This window comes from Micrasema longulum, unplaced genomic scaffold (assembly GCF_059751315.1).
Source record: "Micrasema longulum isolate JH-2025_06_02 unplaced genomic scaffold, ASM5975131v1 h1tg001000l, whole genome shotgun sequence".
Lineage (NCBI taxonomy): Eukaryota > Metazoa > Arthropoda > Insecta > Trichoptera > Brachycentridae > Micrasema > Micrasema longulum.
The window spans coordinates 77311-93904 of NW_028278188.1; the positions used below are offsets into that span (position 1 = coordinate 77311).

Here is a 16594-nt window from a genome sequence, read left to right on the forward strand (position 1 = left end):
AAGCAAGAAAGCGGTAACAAACATTTTAAAAGTTTTGAAGAAATTGAGGTTTTAAGTATTTGGTTGGTATTTTTTTACTGTATTTATCAAAACAGTTTTTTTTTCATTTAATTTTTGTTTAGAAAGAATAAAATTATTTATCAGATGGAATGCCATTTTTAATGAAAAAAACACATTTTTGCTAGATACTGCCTTTTAACTTAGCAGGTCAGAGTACATCGTGTATGGTAAACTCTGTCACATACAAAACCACGATAATCTGAATCAGCATGAAGGCGTATTGGCATATTTAAAAAAATAATTTAGAATCGTTAAAGAACTAAAAAAATTTTTTTTTTTTAATTAATGGTTTCCTACTTCTGCAGGGGAGAAAACAGAAGTGCGGAGGGTGTAGCTAAATCTGCGCTACGCAGAAGTAAGCAACCATTTGGTTTATTATTCAATAATGAAACGTTCCTTAATTAATAATAATACAATAATAATAGTAATCTTTATTCATTTTTTTTATTTTTTTTTTTATTTCTTAAGTTAGCTTTTATTAAAACTAATATAAACTATTATGTACATTTACATCATCTATATATATTTACATTTCCTTACAGTAACTTATACATTTATTTTTAAATTCTTTCAGACACTTTTCATTCTTCATACATTCAGGCATCTCATCATACATTTTTAAACCCTTATACATCAAACAATTTTGCGACTCAGCTCTTTTCAATAATGCTAGTCTTATTTTATCCTTTTGTCTAGTAGCATATTCATGACAATTTTTGTTAGGCATTTTAAGAAAAAAAATTAATCTTCATGGCAAAAATAATATTGATGTAATGTGTACATTAAAGAAATATATATACAGGGTGTTCTTTAAACCCTGTCACATCCGAAACCACGATGATCAGTATAAGCAAGAAGACAAATGGGCACATTAACATAATTTTTTAGAACGAATAAAATTTACAAAAATAAAAATATTTAAAAAACAAATGGTTGCTTACTTCTGCAGGGAAGAAGGGAGGAGGGGGAGGGGGGAGTCTGATATATCATCAACCGCGCGGCGGCGCCCCCCTCGCTTCTCCCCTGCCGAAATACGCAACCATTTGTTTTTTTTTTAATACTTTCTTTTTTTTTAAATGTTCGTTCTAAATATTTTGTTAATATACTAATACACCGCAAGACAAATAAATTTACGAGTTCTCAAAAAAAACTAAAATTGACATATAATGAATTATTCTTGATATTTAATTAGTTTTTTTTATATTGTTTGACATATGTGATGACTACTCGTTATTTCAAGGTTAAAATAAAATATCTTACTCATGAATTGTACTTAGAAATTGCCATTATATATCAGGTATCAGATTACCCGAACCTTAGAGACCCATAACGGTTCATTTATGGTCGAGTGTTTGTGATGGAATAATAAAAGACATGTTATTTTTTAATTCATATTTAAGAAGTAGGTTCTTATCGCTTTATTTTAAATTAAAGTATTTTACATTTAAACATATTTATAACATTTAAAAATATTTAGTACTTAGTGAATTCACCTTTATTTTTTATAACATGTAAAATTCTATTATTTAGAGAAGCGTAAAGCGAATCTAAAATTTCTGATGTTATTTCTTCTTCCCAAACTTGAATTAAGTTTTTTTTTAATTCCTCAATGTTTTTTGATTTTTTTTTCCCGACTTTTTTTTTCATAATCGCCCATAAATTTTCTATCGGGTTCAAATCAGGGCTATTCCCGGGCCACGTCAACGATTTTAAGCCAATTTTCTCCTTGAATTCATTGATCTATAAAAAAACAATAAATTATTTATCATGTGGTCACAAAATGCATTTAAAAATATATATATTTGTACTCACAGTGCGGGCTCTATGGCACGGCGCAGAATCGTCCTGAAAAATTGGGTCCGCGGTATACTGCGTAATGTCCTCGATTGTTGGAATAATATGTTTTTTTAACACTTTTTTGTACTGAATGGCATTCATCGTACCCTGTACAAAATTTAGAGGTCCTAAACCGTATGCTGTCATGCACCCCCAAATCATCACGTAGGGTGAATGTTTAACGGTTCGAGTGACGCACGACGGATGATATCTTTCCCCACGTTTTCGTCGAACTATCTTTCTGCCGTCTGAACCAAAAAGGTTGAATTTTGATTCATCAGAGAAAACAACATTTTGCCAATCCTCCAAGGTCCAATTCTGGTGCTCTTTCGCCCAATCCAGTCTAGCCTTCTTCATTTTGTCCGTGAGTAATGGTTTCTTTGCGGGACTCCGTGCTTGGAAACCATGCTCCAACAGCCGCCTGGACACTGTTTTTACTGAAAATGTTGATGTGCTGGTAGACTGCACCTCTGCGTGTATTTCAGGTGCCGTTAAAAATCGATCGCGCATAACAATTTTTTTTATTAAGCGATCATCTCGGGCAGATGTCACGCGCCCCCGTCCGCTTCCTTTTTTCCGTTCTATGGATCCAGTTTCTTGGTTTTTTTTTAATAAAAACCTCACTGCACCTTCTGAATACCCAACTCGATGAGATATTTCACAATTAGATATGTTTTTTTGCGACAATGTGATTATTTTGGATTTTATCGCAATCGACATTTGCTTTGCACTTTCCATGATTGTTGTGTTATGTTCACTCAAACGCGGGTAAAACAAGACTGTTGAGACATTTTAAAATGTAAATATTGTAGAAAGGTGACACATAGTGTCCTTAATTTATTAAACAAAAGAAAGAGGTATCGATAAAGGATTTCTTAGAAAAAGGGTTCAGTAAAGTCAAGGGGCGCGGTAGCAGGTAAACTCGTAATTTTTTTTGTCTTGCGGTGTATGTCTTCTTGTCCATACTGATCATCGTGGTTTCGGATGTGACAGGGTTTAAAGGACACCTGAATATATCTAATCCCTAATAGTAGAGTAAAATGTTATATGTGTATTTCCCAATATTACTGTAATTATTTTTTCAATACGCCATTATGCCATCTTGCTCATACCAATCATCGTGGTTTCGGATGCGACAGAGTTTATCATACACGCTGTAGAACTCCTTTAATTTATTTTTTGGTAAACAAACATACAAAATAATTAGCTTAATCAAAACATGCAAAACTCAGATCCGATTTTTCTTATTTTAATTTGTGACCAATTTACTAGGCATGTAATCTAAAAAAGAAGAGTCAAGGTAATCAAATAAAAATCACAGTTATAAATTGCGTAATTTGATTATGTTACTGCTAAAAATATGTTTTATTATTACTATAGGGCACTACATGGGAACACTAAATGTGACTTATCTTGATCATCTGTTACATAAAGATAAGGTGATCAGTCTTTCGCTTCCGGTGCCTACACATTGAAAAAAAAAAAAATTGACTGCCAGGAATCAAATCTGGGTCCTCAAGCATGGTAGGCTAAAGCTTCTAACACTACGCTACGAAGCGGACTTATCTCCACTCGATTTCCCTTTTCGGGGTTTTTACTTGAGAGTAGCCATCGAGCCTAAAACACTCGTCTAGGGTTCTGGTTCTATTTCACACAGTCTTGTATTCTTCATTCCTCCGAACATAGGTGAAAAAATGGGTAATAAATTCTTGTATGTATTTTTTTAATTATAAAATAAACGCTGCTCTGCAGCACTGAAACTGAAATACCGACGTAACTTGATTATTGGATAAATGGTTTTTTATACGGACTATTTTTTATTTATGAAACGTCAAAAATTAATTTATAGATGAAATTGTATTTTTAGTGAAGGCAAGATTATTTTTCAAAATAATTCAAATACGTACCTATTAGAAGTGCTATAAAATCTAAAGACCAACTCTAAAAACAATATAAATTATTTACAAATTACAAGAAAGACAGAGAATATTTTAGATAAGGAAATATGGAAATTTAGGCTCTTAAGCCGTGATTGGCTGCTTTAAGTGGCTGCTTTAGACACTGTAACATTCACCATTTTTCCTATGTTTGAACTTTGTATTTTGTTTACAAACATTTGGACAAAATCAAAGTACTGAGATTTTAAATTACAATTGTTATAAATAAATACTAATGTGAATATTAAGTATTGGAAATCTGAAATCATGATTATGAGACTTAAGTATATATTAGGTATTTAATCATAAATATACAGTACATACGTATATTTAGTTTCAAAATGCTTAGTATTAAAGAACTTTTAAAACTCGGGCATTTGGATTAAGGTACATTTTAAAATAAAATAATTTTGGATTTTAAATTCAATTTAAATACAATTTGAAAATCAATAAATTTTCAATCATAGCAATGATCTTTTATTTTCTTATTTTTATACTGGCGTTATTATGCGTGGAAACTAAAGCTAGGGTTTCCAAGGACAGCGGTGCCCGTATTTTAACGGCCGTAGTGAACGGTGATGCGGTAGGCAGCCGTCGTAAAGATGACTAGAGTGTGGTTTCCTTGGAAAACGGTGTTATCAACACCATTTAACACCGTTTCCCTAGGAAACCACTCTCTAGACGACGTTACGACGGCTTCCCACCGCATCACCGTTCACTACGACCGTTAAGATACGGGCACCGCTGTCCTAGGAAACCCTAGCTTAAGTATGGAATTGGAATAACAGTGACAAAAGTAAGCTGAATAAACCAATGTATGATTGGTGCACAAATGTCAAAATCCGTGCATTATGTAAGGCTGAGACTAGCATTATCGAAAAAACTAAGAAAGGGGTGTTGCGTTGGTTTGAATATGTAGAACAAATAGACAGCGAAATAATAGCTAAAATGATCCAAGATGTAAATGTTGGTGGATGCGGAAAACAAGAAAGACTGAGAAGGACATGGCATGACCAAATCTAACAAATATTTTCAGATAAACATTGTCAAGAGCGGGAATAATCGGCGTGCGTGCATGCGAAGATGTATGAATGTAGAGAATGCTAGGTCTGTGTGCAAAGACAGTGATGAAAGAGTGATGAGGCATTCTATCCTCTCCGCCTACTCCTACGAGGAAACGGCGTGATGATTTGTTTGTTATCACCTCAGCATCAACAAAAAAGCAATAAAATGTAGAAAGAAAAATGGTGGTAGGTACCTTTTCAGTTAGTTAGCACCAAACAAAATTCCTTTGAAATGCAGCTGGCAACATTGAAAATCTATGCTTTTCTTTTTGACTTTGACAGACAGAAATTTTGACGTTTTCTCTCAAAGGTTTACTTTTTATAAACCATTTTTACTCTGTGTTGTAAATATAAAATAATAAATGTCTACTGACTTAGGACCAGAATTTATAGAAAAATATAATGCAATAGAAAATAATCTGAAAAAGTACGTATTAAAATGATTTTTTTAAACCTATCGAAGTGCATTTATGTATGTGTCTAAATCTAACATAATATGTTTATCTAAATATTTTTCAGACGATTTATGAGAAAACCAAACGTATCTGAAGCTACAGAGGAATTCAGTAATTTGGCTTTGCAATGTGAGCTAGCGGAACAGCCACAATTTGCTGGAATTTGTTATTTAGAAGCTGCCAAATGTGAGCGGGAAAATTCAGCTGGTTCAGCAGAGCACCTCTTAATGTCTGCGAGGCAATTTATGAGAGCGGAACTTAAATTGAGCTCATTGAAATGCATAAGTCCAGGAAGGGAAAATTTGGAGGTAAATAATGTACCTGGTACACTCTAGGCTTGGACAACATCTTACATTGTGTTTTCAAATGTTAAAAATTCTGTGTTAAAAATCGATAACTGAATCCGCATATATCTTTTGGACCATGGATGCTATTAAAAGCTTAATGTAGACAGGTTGGATAAAACCAGATTCAACCTAAACCCATGGAAGCATTTCTTGGGTCCCAATTACAATGGGAAATTAACAGAGTTATCTTCAACCGCCCATTAAGTAAAATCGAAATATCTGTACGAAAATGTGTATATTTGTATGATTTAAAAAACAGGTTACTGGCCTCGATACTTTTTTCCTACAAATATACCTACACATCTTCATACAAAAGTTTTATTCTACTTTAAATTATAGACAAATTAAGATAACTCTGTTAACTTCCCATTGTAATCGAGGCTCTAAGCAATATGGTGATAGTTGGAATAAGCTACCACAAGAGCTGGTCTCAATAACTACAAAAATGGTCTAGATTTGTTTTTAAGCTGCTCGCTTTTAACTAAATAATAATAATATTGCTTTTGTCTAAGTTAACAGCATTTTACCGTATTTCTACCAAATGTGGTACATTATTGTAATTTTTCCAGAAAATCGTTTGTTCGAAGCTAGGTGCTTTTTATGTCTTAATCTGCCATTGTAATAGATATTTATTAATTGTAATAGATATTGCCAATGTAATAGATGTTAATTTTTAAAGAACCCACACTGTTCCCTAAGATGTCAGTATTTTGATTTTATAATGCTGACATTATTTTATATTCTAGGCAGCTATCAGTTCCTTTCTACACGCTCACCTCAAGTATCCTGAGAAATCCCCCAAGCGAATGTCAGTCATTATAGAGCTTGCAGAAGCATTAGAAAAGCTCGGTCACTACAGTGAGGCCGTTCAATATTATAAGTATTGCCTCAAAGGCTTCAATTCGGCTTCCATCGCAACTGGCCCTGAATTAAATATTCTATCGAAAATTGCAACCATATACCTCAGAAAAGGTAATTAAAATACTAAGTGTTAAAATTTTCTATGTTCTGTTGTACTAATTTTATTTAATTTTGCTTAAAATAAATGTTACATAATTATTATACAAAATACACTATCACACAAACCAAAAAATCTCACAAGTGCATGACCTGTGTGCGGATATACAATTATAAAAAAATAAATAATATAAGGCCTCTGGCTTACGATTTGCTAATCGTGGGAAAATATTAGTTTTAAAGTTACCTCGTTAAAAAATAGCAGGGGACTAAAATGAATAATACGTTTAAATGCATGTAATAAGCTAATCAGTTCCTCAACACCATCATCCCTAAATGTGCACCGGGCACTGCATTGATATACCAACCGCAGCGTATCTTGATCATTTTTGATACGGGAAGATAAGATGATCAGCCTTAGGCTTCAGGTGTCAGTCCAGGGGCTAGAAAATAATATAGTGTGAAAACACTAATTAAATCAATATTTCATGTCAACCATAACAGGAATTAAACCTGAGACCTGGTAGGCAAACGTGCTAAACATTAGACCACGAGGCAGTTTTTAGCGAAGTAAATAAAAAGAAAGAGTTTACAAGGTTTGCATTTAACATCCTGGTTCTTACTTCTCACCTCAAATAAAATGCTAATAAACATTATAATTACATTTTATCATAAAATTTTTAGAAAACTATGCAGAGGCTTTAAAAACATTCAAAATAATGGACACAGCTGCCAAACTTCTAGATTACAAATCCTTTATCCAGAGGTATATTTACATTGTCAAATATATGGACATATTTTCAAGTTAACATCAATATAATATGATATTTTCTTATGGTTCTAGATGCGAGGTAAACATTCTGCTACTGTATCTTATTGTTCAGCCGACTCCTGATAATGTTACAGTTGAAGCTAATCTCATTAAGAAGTACACTTTATGCGCCGATACTGAATCACATGACGATGAAGGTTTGTTAAACATTATTTTATAGTATTATACTTAATATTTTTCTCATTTCTGGAAAAATAATTATGAATAAATTCTTACAGAATGTTCCATCCATCCAGAGCTGTTTCTTCACTTGCAATCAGTTTTATTTGCCTGTAAAACGAATGATATCAAAACACTTATCAATTTGAATACAGAGATGAAGAACTACCTGACAATTGAACAAATTGACCTAATGCAAACGTTAATATCAATCTATAAATCTATGATGTAATATAGTGTTCAAGCAAAAAGTACTATTGAAAAATATGAATAATGTATGCAACTGGCACTGGAATGTTTTGACTAGCTCCCCAAAAAAAAAACATGGAAATCAGATGTTTTAAAAAGTTTATTTTGTATCAAATAATTAATTACCACTCACCTCAGTTTGATTGAATTTAATATTTTATTTTGTTAATACATCTGCGTATTTTGACTAATTTAAAAATTAAGTAATTTACTTGCTAGGGTTAATTAAGTTGAGTGGGATAGTGGCAGTGTTAGTCAGCCACATTCCAACCCTCGTCATCAGAGGACATGCATGCGTTCCATGGATGGGTATTAATACCCCCTTATGACACTAAGATCAAAAATACTCTTACTCAATTTATGACATGTCAACAAAATCGTTGAACTTTTTTCCATTCTCTTAAGTTTGGACATGTGCAATGGAATCTCGCAACCATCTTAGATTTCTTACACAGTAAAATCATTGCTTCGGTTTAAAAATGTAAGACAATGTTTGCATCAGCTATGAACATTGAGATTCCACATCTCAAAATATAATTTAACTTCTTCGGGACAAGCTATTATTAAAACATAGAGGATGTTGTGGAGGATTTTTTTTTTTAAAAAACCACAGTTTATCACAGAAAACATTTTTTTAAATCACATTTCTGCCACACCGCAAGTTACATATTTGAATAAAAATAAAAATCAACCAAATAAAACATGTAAAAACAAACAGAAACCTAAATACCCCCTTTCGTCTTTCACTCGGTATATGGACCTCACGGTCAATCAAAAATATAATTAATGGCTGATGTCAATAAAAAACAAACAAAATATCACACATATACAACTATATTATTTTATTATTAACTTTTAACAATTATGACAGTTAAAATTATAGAATATATTTATGCAATATAACATCATTAAAGATCTAAGAATATTAAATTACGTATAATGATTTTGACATAAATATCAGTAAAATTCCTCGGTTAAGTTTTATTTGTTTTATTTGACCAAAAAGCACTTTCACCTGAATAAGCATCTTCAGGACTAGTAACATTTCAGGATCATTTAAAACATTTTTAACTCATTATTTTTTTTTTATGGGTTTTTGGGAGATGAGAGAATAGTATAAGTGTTAGTCCTGAAAATGCCTACTTAGGTGAAAACGCTTGTTGTCCAAATAAAACAAAATAATGAAACTTAATTATTAATAATCGATATTTATATTAAAAGCAGTAATTATGGAGTTTTATCATAACTGCTTAACTTTGATTCCTTTAGTCTTCCATGAACACGCAATCTATAGATGCAGGTGTAGTCAGGATTCCCCCAGTTGGAGTGAATTTTTAGCTGGACAATATTAAAGAGTTCATTGGAATTATATTGAAGATCAAAGTACTGAACTGGTGATCCATCTTTATCATATACAAATTCACCAAAAAAGTATGAATCGTAGTCCACAGTATTTTCAATGCCCTGCAATCAAAAGATTTTTATGTATTATCTCTAGATATTATGTTCATTTTACCCATCCTAAAATAAACACGCATTTTGAATACAATATATAATATGTGTATTCATATTTTTGGAGGTTATGTAGAGCTTTTACATTTGAAGCACTAAGTTTGTGGTTGATTTATTTGAAATGAAACACTTTGTAATTTTTACCACATAAGAGTTTTATATTTTATAACACAACTAGTTTCAGGTATTCTGAATTACCCATCATCAGGTGTAAATATAAACTAAACTAAAATATATACACAGATTACTACATAGGTACTGATAGGGTCGGGTGAAAGGGACGAGGTAATGTGTGGTGGAGGGGGTGGGGTTTTCCCAATTATGGGGAATATTGATAGCATGGGTGAAGAATTTTGGAATATAATATTATTCGTGAAAGTTTTCTCTGATTTTTTTATTCATTATAATACCTTTATTTGTGACAGAATGTAAAAGTTAAATTTTATGGGAATGAAAAGAATGGTTTATATCCATAATATTTTTTTTTTATTTAAATTATTTATTATAATAATAAAAATACTTTATAGTTTTATTTCACTGTTACTTATAATTATTTTATAAATTTTTTACCAGTGACCGGGTTTCGTCGTGACCGACATCGTCAGACTGGTCGTCAGACGTCAACAGTCTGACGATGTCGGTCACGACGAAACCCGGTCACTGGTAAAAAATTTATAAAATAATTATAAATAAAAGTGGAATAAAACTATAAAGTATTTTTATTATTATAATTAAAATGCAGTTCCACCAAAAAATGTCAGTAGAAAAACTCAATATATTAAATTATTTATTGTCAATTCTTGATGGGATTCCATTGTAATAACCTATATTTACAAATAAGTTATTAATTAAAAAATACTTGGTACACTTCCACTTATTTGTTTGACCAATTAGCGCTTTCACCCTCCAATGGGCATCTTCAGACTGGTGAATATTATACAATGTAAGGAAAATTGATTTAAAACTAAATATTATCTTAAGTGTAGGTACATTTAAAAAATAAGTTGAAAGAGATACGCAATATTTCAATGAAACAGAGTGGGACAAATTATTGAAACATGTGTACAGTACAACGCCAACACATGTTTCAACACTTTCTTGTTCAATTATCTTGGAAAGTAGAGCCTTTATGTAAAATTTTACTAAACAGAAATTTAAATCATGTGAACTGCCGTCATATATAAAATAAATAAATTTTCTAAAATAAAACTTATAAAATACCCAAAAGCTGAAAGTCTTGGGAGCAGATGATATTTCTCCGGTGGGAGAGATGCTGGCGGGAATGTGCTCCAGAGTAAGGCCAGTGATGTAAATATTGGCTAGCAGCTCTACAATCACACTTCCGCTGACCCCTTCAAATGCCCAACATTGCCCAGGGTTCACTGAAGGCTACAAATTAATATGAGTTTTATACATATTTTTTTTAATGTACAAAAATAAATCAAATTGAAAAAAAATAACAGCAAACATAATTGTTACAGGTTCCTTCTTATTCAAGTTTTTTGCAATATTAATTTTATTCTAGAAAGCACAATGGATTAGGTGCCTTTATTTTCTTTCCCTGTTCCATACAAAATAAAAGCTCATAAGTAATAATAATAACAGTGAGGTCAGTAATTAATCCAAATAACAATTCATATTATATTATAACTTAATATTTATTATAACATTATATTATTATATACATAAAATTATACATTTATACAATGTTGCTTTGACTATCTAACTAGGGTTATTTACCGCGTTCTAAGCCAGTCAAAAAAAAAAAATAAAAACAGTATTATATTATATTATCAATACATAGAAAAAATAAAAATAAAGGCAGTAGATATAAATCGACAGACGTATCGAAAGCCTTAGGTAAGTCCAAAAATATTGCCAAGCAATTTTTACCACCAACGAGATGTTTAGTAATTTCTTGGGTTATTGTGTTTTCCGTACCCACGCCTATTCTGAAACCATGCAAAAAGTAAGCCACTTCCATTTGAAAATAAATAAAAAATGTCTCTAAACTTGCTAAATGAATTATTTGTGTAAAAAATATTTATGAATAGCCTTTTTTAAATAGTGTCACGTGAAAAATCTAAAAATTATCTGTATGTGAAATAGAGCCAGATTCCTAGACGAGTGCTTTCGACTTGATAGCCACTCAGGTATATATCCTGAATAAGGAAATCTAACGGAGATAAGTCCACCTTGTAGTGTAGTGGTTGGCGCTTTCGTTCGCCTACCATGCTTGAGGCCAACATGAACTATTAATTAGAAACACTGCAACATTTCATGTTCCTAGACTGACACCCGAAGCGCAAGGCTGATTACCATCGTGTAACAAATTATAGATATATGCTGCATTTAGTGTACCAATGCAATGCCCTATGTAGGGCAGTTTTAGGCCTTGCAGGGGCCCTTTTTGTAGTTTCGAGGGCCCTGGGCTCGTACCCTTATGGAAAATATGGTCCTGGCCCTATGCACCATAATGTATGGCCAGTGTGATTATGAATATTTGAATGTAGATTTCTTGCTATATGCTGATGATTTGTAGCTATTTAGAGAAATAAATTGCTCAAAATGACAAACTTTACCCTCAAGGGAATATCGATATACTTCTTAAGTGGTGCGAATCCAACCATTTGTTTTTAAATGTAAACAAATGTTTTCACACGTCTTTTTGTCGTTCACGAAACCTCATTCCATCATCATACTCTATTAACGACCCTAATAACTACAGTACCACAAATCAGAGATCTCAGGGTAACTTTTGATGAAAAGCAAACCTTAACGCAGCATAGAATGACAATTGCTAATAAGGCTATGCAGATGCTGGGCTTCATTATCCGGAATACAACTAATTTTAGTAACATTTTTTTTAATGAAATCTCTGTATTGTGTTCTTGGTCTGATTACAACTGGAATATGCATCGTCAGTCTGGACCCCTTTGTACAACTGCAACTCTTTTAACTTAGAAAGGTTCAGCGGAAGTTTTTACGCTACATACAGTTCAAAAAAGGTAAAGCTGTAGATGAAATTTGCTACCAAACTTTGATGTCTGAGTTGAGATTACCATTGCTCTCCACCAGAAGGACAATTGCTGACCTCACTCTAATGCACAAAGTGATATGTACTCTAAAAGATTGCCCAAAATTACTGTCCCTGATAAACTTTCTTGTACCTTCAAAGACCACCAGACTCCAACACATGTTCCAATGTGAGTACAATAGAGCAAACTTCACCCACCATTCTCCCCTGGCACGCATCCACAGAACTGCAAATAATTATGCTGAGGTGTTGGACTTGCTCCACACCACTCCTGCTGAAATGAAATCAGCTATCCCATTCATTGAATGACCGTCCTCTCTCCTCAATTCTCATCTTTTTAATGTATTTTTCATTTCTATCCATCTTTACTTTATTTCCATTTTCTTTTTTTATAATTACATATTAACATATTTAGTGTAATAATGATTCTATTTTATGTCATTTGTTATAATACTTTATGGAATTTTTAACTACATATATATTGTAAGAGCCCTCTGGGAGTTTATAAAATAAATGAAATAGTGTGTATAAGTCTAGGCACTTACTAGGTTTATAACCTATTACCTGAAGGATTGGCCTGGCAGATTCATTGGGATTGCACATCAATCTCATTAAAAAGTTCCACCCCCTTGAGATTATAGATCCAGTCTCTATGATATAAGGCTTGCTGGATAGAATACTTAGTATTTTCCCCCCTGAAATATAAAAAAAGGTAGCATGAAACTAATGAGATGGAAAAGATTCAGAAATCATAAAATTTGTTTAAAAAATGTTGAGATAAATGAAGAAATATTGTATTTTGTGGATTTTTGACATTGTGGTAGAATATTTTATTTCTCTCCGTCATAGTTGGTCCTTGTGGCTTAACAAAAAATTGTGGTAAATAAATCAATTATTTGAGAGTGAATAAATTACATAGTTAAATAATAATGAGGATCCAGCAGAAATAATGAAAAGATTCACAACAGCCAATAAAACATACTTCTCTTTGCTGCCAGTGTTCAAATTATGTAACTTCCCCAGAAAAACCAAAATCACCATATACAAAACAATTATATGAACTGCATGGGTTTGAGGCGTTAACACTGACAGAGAAGATGGCTGAGACGCAGGACACTTTAGAAAGAAAAATACTGCAAAGAATCTGCAGACCTGGGAGAGAAGATAATTAGATAACCAGGCCCTAAGCACCTCGACACATAAGAAGTTATATAGATTAAGATGTCCAAACATGTACAGCGAATGCCTGACTCACGCATCCCAAAAGACTAATGAGCGGACACCCAGGTGAAAGGAAATTATATGGAAGACCCAAGCTGAGATGGGAGGATTAAGTTAGAAAAGATGCAGATCAGCTTCTTCAAGTTACAAATTCTAAGATGGCGGCTGAAGACAGACGGAGTTGGAGGCGAATGTTGCAGGTGGCCAAAGTAGGATATGGGCTGTAGCACCATTGGAGAGAGAAATAAACCGTTTAGAAGAACGTGATTTAACACATTAATTTAAGTCAGTTATTAAATACCCTGAAAATGGGTCTGGGGTATACCCCATAATAACTACTTTTTGGAGGTTTCATTGACCTAGCTGAATAATTGGCAGCACGACAGAAGGATGTCTTTCAAAATTATGTTAATATGCTTCAGTTTTTTTCAGCATTGGAACCGATGATTGTTGCATCTCTTAAATTGTGCATGTTTTAGTATTTACCTTATGAAGAGATGGACTACATCTTGAAATGTTCAACCATAAACTTAATGCTTTAAATACAAACAATATAAAATATTATTGTAATTTTTTAGTTATATTTTATGTTACCCGCCGATTCTAATGCGTAGTCACTCCTTGAAGTTTTATCTGCATCATATTCGTGGATTTCTCTCTTCACAACGTCTTTAATATTCTCAGCAGAATTTAGCATTTGAATCAAATTTAAGTTCTCCTGTTCCATCGAACTCCTTTGTTCTGCCGATTGATTTGTGAGTAATGTCAGCTTCGATACGATCATCATAATATCGTGTATTTGGTGGTCCGACTTTTTCTGCTCTTCATTTGCATTTCTCAAACTTCTCTAAGAAGCAATACAAAATTTTAATTTAATTTAATTTACCCTTTCAAAAATTAAATTAGATTTACATTGAAATTGTCCAAAATAAATTTAAACAAATTAAAATCGACAGCAGTAAAGTACACGTCCACTGCTGACAGGTCATCGACGACTCAAAAAAGTTGACTGCCGGCCGAAAAGTCGGGAAGGAATTTGCGGAGACCGTATGCTCCATTTAAGGAATGGACATGGTTCCATTTCCGAGGTTCCCACCTCATTCTCTCACTACTTGTTTCCCATTTTCTAACACAGTTATTTTACAATGAAATCACCCCAAAATTTAAATGTTGGTGTACTTTACAAGAGCGCAAGTAAATTAAATTACTAATCATGGAATTTGTTTAATTTAAGAAATGGATCATTTTATAATTCAGTAACATGCATATTCTCACTTTTCATAATATTTATTTATTCATATATACATTTCATATGTAACAAAATGGCACAAAAAACACTCTGACAATTTTTTCCTATACTGGGAGTAGGCTCAGTATATGAAGGGTCGACAAGCCAGAAATATAAGTATGCCTAATGTTGCAATCGGTTCCTATATGGGCAAATGCCTGTTCTAAGAAACCGATTTGCTGCGGCAAATATGGTTATCGAATATGTTTCCCATAAATAAAAATAATTTTGAAGAAATAGAAAAACAATTATAGCCCAAAAGAGAAAAAAAATCATTACGTTTTACATTAATATAAAAATAAAATATATTTATAAAGGTAAGTAAAAAAACAATAGATTTTAAAATGATTCAATGGAATTGCATAATATGTTTGTATGTATTTAGTAAAAACGCATTGTTTATAAAAACAATTATTAAAATGTCATTGCTTTCCGTGCCAAAATGATGATCCAAGCTTTTTATTGAATATTCTAATTAATATAAATTATTACAATCAACTTACAGCAAATATTTCCAAATCCATTTTGATTTCATGTAAATTAATTGAAAGTACATCTAACGACTTTGCCATATTGTTGTACTGAGTGAAAATACTAGAAACTCCATATCCACATAGCATTACCAAAGTCACTTGAAATATAGGTTTAATTAAGGCCACCCACCAAGGATATGGATATTGATAACAATACCAACATAAATCATTACGTCTGCGAGATGCCATATCATTTAAATGGGATGTTATCAAATCATCACTGTCAGTATTGTCTACATTAAAATGATCAGAATCATGTAAATCATCCACCTTTTGAACCTGTGATGCATTTCTACTAAGTATTCCCTCTGTTAATTCAATGTGTAAGTAATCTTCATTTGTGACATTTGCTGTTCTTTGATATATACTATTATTTGTAGTGTTCCCTGTAATATTTCCTATATTATAAGCTAACTAAAATACATTTTATGTTCATAACTAATTTAAATATACTAAAAAATTAAATTAAACCTGATAGTCGTATTTGTGGATTTGGCCTTTTTGTTAACTTAAAACCACAAGCTCTCATTATCTTACAAAATCAAAACACAGCCATTGAAATAATTTCTTTTTTTTGAAAATGGGCAAAAAACCAAACATTTTAAGTATTGCCAGTACTTAAACATTAAAAAAAACAAAGTACTTGCAAGTATTTTTCTTTAAAAACATAACTTTACTAATTTCCTTTCATTCAGAAAACATTTTCTTAATATCATTGTGTTTCTAGTACAAGTTGTCTACAAATTTTCAAAAAAGAAATCGGTTGATGAAAGAAACTGACATCAAATAATCTAAAAATGTCATATTTTATAAATACAAAAAATAATGTTTTATATTCTGCTTGCGGTTTTATTTAAATTGTTGATTTGGGGTGAGCTGTGTTAACGTGCAATATGCGTGTGAAAGTGCAATATGTCACAATTCGTAAAATGTTAGTTACCAACTCGAAACATGACGATATGACCGTAATGTTTAAAAGTTCATAACTCGGATCACACATTTTTATTATGAATAATTTAGTATAGCACCATTTTTGTTAAATAGGGATGTTTTTCAATGTTTGCAATGATCTACACTACTTGTTTTTTCTGATGAGGACTACTTGTA

The 16594-nt window shown here is 32.1% G+C and overlaps 2 protein-coding genes across 3 annotated transcripts; one reads left to right on the top strand and one right to left on the bottom strand.

Moving 5' to 3' along the window:
* The first annotated feature begins 5111 nt into the window (after positions 1-5111).
* On the top strand, positions 5112-7936 carry LOC148277626 (40-kDa huntingtin-associated protein-like). The gene is made up of 6 exons (XM_088232634.1): positions 5112-5324; positions 5417-5660; positions 6446-6671; positions 7341-7422; positions 7501-7625; positions 7707-7936. Exons 1-6 carry the CDS (start codon positions 5260-5262, stop codon positions 7877-7879), a joined length of 915 nt encoding a protein of 304 aa, XP_088088760.1. The 5' UTR covers positions 5112-5259; the 3' UTR covers positions 7880-7936.
* Positions 7937-9010: 1074 nt separating this feature from the next.
* Positions 9011-16082, bottom strand: LOC148277627 (klaroid protein-like). Of its 2 annotated transcripts, none has more exons than XM_088232631.1 (6): positions 15959-16082; positions 15458-15873; positions 14261-14513; positions 13010-13140; positions 10630-10797; positions 9011-9360 (listed from the first exon to the last, which is right to left on the bottom strand). In XM_088232631.1, exons 1-6 carry the CDS (start codon positions 16014-16016, stop codon positions 9124-9126), a joined length of 1263 nt encoding a protein of 420 aa, XP_088088757.1. In that variant the 5' UTR covers positions 16017-16082; the 3' UTR covers positions 9011-9123. The 2 variants fall into 2 exon arrangements, with proteins under 2 accessions (XP_088088757.1, XP_088088758.1); XM_088232632.1 differs by having other exon boundaries at positions 15758-15873; positions 15959-16081.
* Positions 16083-16594: the final 512 nt, after the last annotated feature.